Below are 7068 nucleotides of genomic sequence, written 5' to 3'. Positions count from 1 at the left end.
CCGTGTGCTATGAACTTCAGAAGCTATAATTGTGATTGTTATAACGCTTACCAACCAGAAAACTTCAGATAGTCGGAACCAGGAACCTTTACAAAGTTCGAACATTACAGATCATTTAACTTTAGTGAATTCTCATCGAATATTAGTATTTTTACGAAAACATTATATAAATTCATCGTGGAAAACTCGACGTGTGTGGCCGATAAATAACGAAGGACAAAGCTAGCTAGCTTCCCATAAAGCAGTTCATACCTACATCAACTATATTGCTTGTAAGTTTGTGAAACTTTTATTTATAAATCATTGTTTGTAATAACTATTTGTAATAACTGTTGTTGTAAATTGTATTGTTGTGTGTATATTAAAACATATTTGTGTTAAAAACGAAAACTGTATGTATCAATCTTGTTGGCATATATCATAAACTAACTATATATCGGCTTTTACTTAACTACTAAATCCAAAGTACAATTTAACTACTAAACCTAAATTTATCAGTTAACTGAATTTCAGGCTATTTGAAATTCTAATACGTAACACAGTGCATATAATTATTTTTACAACTATGCTAGAAACTTGTATGTCAAGAAAATGTAACTGTACTTTGTTGTTTACAAATAAAATTGAAAAAACATATTTCGTTTATAATATATATAAAAGCACTCTCTGTTCGTAACGCTCCCTTTGTTGGTATTGCTTGCCTCTCTGTTGGTAATGTTGAAATTGGCTCATTGGTTTATCTCAAGCGGAAATCTTCAGTTCAAATCCTATTCGTGTGGGAATTTTTTATAACTTGGTTTGATTATCAACTCATTATGTTTATTGCAAGATATTACAAATTAGGGAACCACAATAACACGATAATTTACGTTAGGGCTTTGAATTATTTGTTATCATTTGTTTACAAAGACTGGGTATCACAGTGGTTATAATGCTCGTTATAGTGTGGAAGTCTCACGTCCAAATCTCAGTCTATTTTTAGAATTTGTGAGAAATTCCTATGACGTCTGAAATGAAAATGACATAGGAATGGCGGGACCGATGCAAACGAAGTTGATGATTATTAACACCTCACTTGAAAAATACCTTTTGGTCAGCATTAAAAAAGTGATCTCAAGACACATTATTTTAGTGTGTTTATCTGGATTAATATACAGATTATTTACATTTCAAGAGTGATATAATTAAAAAACTGTGTAAATACATATTGTGTATTTCTTTAAAAGAATTCACACCTGCAATTGGTAAAATGCAATGAGCACATATACATATGTGTGTGTGTGTGTTTGTGTGTATATAAGTTGTTGGAGTGATCCAGTTAAACCTGATAAGGACCAGTTAATATTTTCTGAATGATCAATTGGAAATTTTGTGAATATGAGATTTTGATATATCCATATATTTCAAGAGCAAATATGACACTAAATATAATGAATTTACATGTAAATTATTACGAATAACATAAAAGATGAAACGTAGAGGGAAAGAGATGAACATATTTTGTTTAAACATTCAAAATCAATGTTAACAAGACCTATAGTCCTTAGATGGGCATCAGGCTCGTTTATATGACTAATTTTCAATGCAAGCAGTCGAAGATTCATTTCTTAGTCTCTTTATTGTATTTTTTATAAGTATTCAAGTTTGCAGGTCACAAATACGACTCAAAAATAGTGGTAGTCGTATGTACACGTGTTGTGTCTCAAAACATGTGAATTTCAGAAATGATGGACTTTCTTTTACCCCAACATAATACAGTCGCCTGATAGCAATACAATGGAATCTTATTTCTTGGAAAAGGAAGTTTTCCCTACTTTAATTTCTATTTCGAGAAAACTAAACAGCAGTCTCTTTTACAATATTAAACGAAGAACTGTTAATCTGTAAAGTGAAATACTATACACGTTGAAAGTTTTTATAACTATCAGAATTACGGACAGTTATTTTTTGTTCTGTCACACCAGGTAAAAAAAGTAATGATATCACGCATATGATGATTTTTTTCTTGATAAACTGTCCAAGAAAAGTTACATTTCTTTGCTTGCAAATTGCAAATCCTCTTTACTTACAAGATTTGTCAGTTGTTGCACAAATACTTGATGAATACTGTTACATCCTGGTACAATTATAGATGTATTATATTTTTTTTCTGCCGATATTATTTATGCACCCCTGCACTCGCATGGCGACCTTAGGTTTAAGTGTGGCAGGGATGGTTAAAGCTCCTCCACCCCCACGACAACCAGGTAACTGCATTGCTGCTTGCTTTCTCTCTCTCTATTCTCTTCTTTCTTTTATGTTAATTCGTTAATTATATTTTCAATCTTTCCTACAATATAATACCAATTTCCTGTAATACAAGAATAAATATAGATTCCTCAAAACGTAGTGATTGTTTCGCATATTCTTAGAACCTTACATTTCTTCTGTTTTTCCCTTTTTTTCATCTATTTTACAACTGAGTAGATCTAGTTTTCAAATAACACTATCACTGGAACAACAAAGCATATCGTGATCTTTCACGTCAACAAAAACTTAGTATTTCTGGATGAGTTTATAGTTCTTTTTGTTTGCTAAAATAAATAAATAAATAATGAGCAAATTGGTAGTAATGTTGTATAATGGTGAAACCAGTGAAACTTCAAAAACAAAAGAAATAAGACGCAATTAATTCATTTTTAGAAGCTTGAATTATTCAGTTTCTACGTGCTGAAAAAATTCGAGTTTTTGTAATTCAAAGTCAAATGTAGCAACGTCTATATTTTACTAACTTATAAGTTCTAGTTTTGTTTTACTTACCTAATTTTTCTCTCATCCAATCAATCTTCGCAATCTGTTTAACCTAAGTTAATGGTAAGTCTGAGGGCTTATAAACTTAAAAATCAGGCTTCGATACCCGCGGTGTGCAGAGCACAGATAGCCCATTGAATAGCTTTGTGCTTAATAAAAACAAACACATACCTGTGTGAAATATACGATTTTATTGGTTTTTTTACAGTATGAAGACAAATAATCCCAATGAATCATTTTCAGATTTGTTGTGTTTCATCTACTCGAGTTGTATTTAAGTTTTCAACTTCTATTTATTTCTAAAGATTTATTGTTTGTTAAATTTGAAATACAGTTAGAAAAACAGATACTATAAAAATCACAAATCAATGAAATATTACATTATATTGTTGATGTTTCTAAGTGCACAGTTATAATATATATATATCATTTCAAGCAATCACAATATGTGAAAATTTGTTGTTGATTTGTGGTAGTATTTAAAACACAATGATTAACATTTAAATACAGCCTTGTACGTTAAAAAGTGCAAGTTCACGTGAAGGAGTTTAAACACTAATGCTACCTTTGTCCACAGTATCCTATTTTTTTTTTTAAGATAAGATAGTATTCGCTATGTTCCAAATTATTTTAGATATATTTAGACCAAACATTTTCATTCAGCGTTCCGTTACACAAATAATAATATACACCCTGCGGTATAAATAACATCGTTTATGGATACTTTCTTGTTCAGGTTTACAGGGGGGGGGGGACTTTTTAGTTCCATTACATACAGTCGGATATACTGGGGGGGGGGATTTTTTAGTTCCATTCTACACACTCGGGTTTATTAGGATAATAATATAGGTGAAACCACTAAGGAGTTAATATATATATATATATATATATTAATATATATAATTGTGGATACATGTTTGTTTGTTTGTTTGTAATTAAGCACAAAGCTACACAATAGGCTATCTGTGCTCTGCCCACCACGGGTATCGAAACCCGGATTCTAGCGTTGTAAGTCCGCAGACATACCGCTGTGCCACTGGGGGGCAAAAGTTTCGGGAATGTCCTTCTTCAGGTATCACTAACTGAAGAGTAAATCTGCAAACGAAATCCGTTGACCGAAACGTTGTATCCACAATTATATGTATTAATATATATATATATTTACTCCTTAGTGGTTTGTCCTATAACATACTTCTTTTTATCTTTTTCAACAACCACTACGCATAATTTCCTACGCAGTTTTCTAAGGATAATATTTAGTTCTACGCTACACACTCAGATACACTTGGTGATTATTTAGTTCCATGAGACACATTTAAGTATATTGGGAGATTTGTTTAGTTCTATGATATACACTCAATTATATTGGGGAAAGCTTCAGTTACAGGCTACAGGTTATGAAATAATAGATTTTAAAAACCGTTCTTGTATGTATACTTGAAAAACATTTTGTCAAAGTTGGGAATTAGAGATTAATGTGTAACACATGAAAATATAATTTTGGTACAACTTCAGAGGCATTTCCTGATTTATCACATAAAAACCACTTTCACCAGTGTATGAAAACAACGATGGTACAATCACAGGAGTAGCATAATTTATAAATACAGTTGAAAAATTCTCCATTGTAATTTATTTCTGCCACTAATATATATATATATTTACAAAATAAATCAATCCAATAACAAAGAAAGTTAAATAATATGATTTCCTACAGCTTTATGGTAATACGCGCCAAATATTTCTGTAATATTTTAAAAGCTGATACGCACAAGATTTTGTCATTCTGAGTTCTCGCGGCTTGACGTTCTGATGGTGTGACATCCTGGTCATCCAAACGACACAATTGAGGAAATAGATATATTACACGATACCTGAGTAAAAGAAATGTATTAATGTTATTTTCAAAGTGTTTGTATGTTGTTTTTATACTATCGATAGTTTTTAATTTTGAATCTTGTATGATATTTAATATATTCAAAGAAAAGGAGCTTATCGCTTAAATTTTATAGACTAGTTTTGCTGTATAACTTTTCTATGTTGAAAAGAGTTTAACTAGAACCTAGGGTAACAGTGACAGTACACGAAGCAAATTTTTATGTTTTTTCAGGAGCGTTACGTTACATCCTTTCTTTAAAGTTTGATTCATTTAACAGTATTGATTGAAGTGTTTGTTAATAAACATAGTATGTTTTTTATTTACTGGTTACACTTCTGAGGATTATTTTGCATTGTTACATTAGTATATTGATTTAGAACTAACACAAGTTAGTTTGCTTTATCAGAAATTAAATATAATTATTTGTCTTTAGCACTCATACGATAACAGTGTTATTGAGACATCCGATGAGAACATTTTCGTCCACAAACAAATGAACTACCATTCTATTTCAAAGATGCTAAGGTATTTTGTACTGGTGTTTGTCATTCATAGGTACCGAGTCAATATTTTTTATAGCCCAATATTACCAACAGTTTAAGTGATATAATTACTTAAGTTAAAATTATAAGTCATACACAATACGTATGTATAAATTTATGCATTAAATAATGATATATATTTCTCTAGAAATATTTATATACAGTTAACCTTTATCAACTTCAAAGTTCAATTATCCATTGAACAACAACAATAAAAAAATGGATAGTTAAATTTCAAAAATTTAAATACGGAATTAAAATAGTCTAGTAAACTTATTACTATTATCATTAAATTTTATACATTATGTATTGTTTGTTTTGAATTTCGCGCAAAGCTACACGAGAGCTATCTGCGCTAGCCGTCCTTAATTTAGTAGTGTAAAACTAGAGGGAAGGCAGCTGGTCATCTCTTGGGCCACTCTTTTACCAACGAATAGTGGGATAGACCTTCACTTTATAACGCCCCCACGTCTGAAAGGGCGAGCATTTTTGGTGGAACGGGGATTCGAACTCGCGACCCATAGATTGCGAGTGGAGCGTCCTAACCATCTGGCCATGCCAGGCCATATTATGTATTCATAAGTTACTGGGAGTGTTCTCACTAACTCTGGCTAAAATTATGATTCTAAGAGCAAGTACCCAAAAATATTTTGTTGTAATATTTAAACTTTTAGGTTATATGATTTTGAATTTAAAAAATAAGAATTCATTTCACGTCTTCATTTGATTGAGGATGGCCTAGTGTTTAGCGTGCTGGGCTGCGGATTGCAAAATTCAAGGTTCGAGCCGTGATAAATCGCTAAACGTGCTTCACATTTTCATTTGTGAGAGTGTTATAAGTATGATAGTCAATCTCGCTATTGGGTTAAGAGTGGGCTCTTATTAGGTAGTGTATGGTGTTGCCTGGTTGCTCTCCCTCTGGTCAGCAGTTGTAAATTAGAATTGGGTGTGCCAGAATTTTGGTAGTTTCTGACCTGGCCGTTTAGCTCATCTGTCTCATAAGATACCGTATAGATTTAAAATATCAGATACTACATAGTTTACATAATTTTTTAACTACAAGCTTATAAGCCAGTGAACAAATTTTTATATATTTTTAACAAAGGGAAATATAAGATAGACCTACTAAAAATAGGGTATTAACTCCATTCCTTGTTCCTGTAATCATGCTTATATTGGTCAAACAAACCAATATCTTTCAATTATAATAGAAGAACATAAAGGCTACTGTCGTCAGAAGGAAGTTCATAATTGCCTTTAACATTACGTCTTCTCACAACCAACCAAAAATTAATTTCGATCAATCAAAAACTATTGCAACGCAAGAGAACCGAGAAAGTAGAAAAGAGAAAACATGCTCAATAATGAACTAAACCCCATTTGAAAGTCGGTTTTCTAAATTAGTTTTTAGAGTCTGCTATCGTTAGTGAACGTTGATCTTACTGAACCGTTTTGAAGCTAAACATACAACACACTGAGAACAGTCCTATTCAGTCCCTTGTAAATGGCAAGTTGACCTATCGAAACTAGTCGTTTTTATTTTATGTTTGTTTAATTCATCAGTCGTGTATGAATTATTATGCTGATATGTTACTGTTTCTGTTATAAACCTTATTATTCAGTTAGAATAGTACACGAGTTACCGGTGGGTGGGGTTGATTAGCTGCTTTTCCCTCTAGTCTTTCCGTTCAAAATTAGGGATGGCTAGTGCACGAACATTTCATGATGACTCATCTCATAAATTTATTCAGTTATATATGACATAAATGTACGAAAGATGAGAAATGGATATTACGTTTTAGAAAGTATCAGTGATTCAAAGTTTGTTTGTTTGTTTTGGAATTTCGCGCAAAGCTA

At 31.7% G+C, this 7068-nt stretch overlaps 1 protein-coding gene across 1 annotated transcript in view; it reads right to left on the bottom strand.

The window, feature by feature from the left end:
- Positions 1 to 3763: 3763 nt before the first annotated feature.
- The window catches only part of LOC106472504 (leucine-rich melanocyte differentiation-associated protein-like), a 15178-nt gene continuing 11873 nt past the window's right edge, over positions 3764 to 7068 (bottom strand). Inside the window, exon 3 of the mRNA XM_022401954.1 lies at positions 3764 to 4664. Within this exon, the coding sequence (XP_022257662.1) occupies positions 4502 to 4664 (163 nt within the window). The 3' untranslated portion in view covers positions 3764 to 4501. The remainder of the gene's footprint in view (positions 4665 to 7068) is intronic.

This window comes from Limulus polyphemus, unplaced genomic scaffold (genome assembly GCF_000517525.1).
Source record: "Limulus polyphemus unplaced genomic scaffold, Limulus_polyphemus-2.1.2 Scaffold121, whole genome shotgun sequence".
NCBI classification, from domain to species: Eukaryota; Metazoa; Arthropoda; class Merostomata; order Xiphosura; family Limulidae; genus Limulus; species Limulus polyphemus.
The sequence above is the reverse complement of the archived record's forward strand: the minus strand, read 5'-3'. Positions and strand labels throughout refer to the sequence as shown.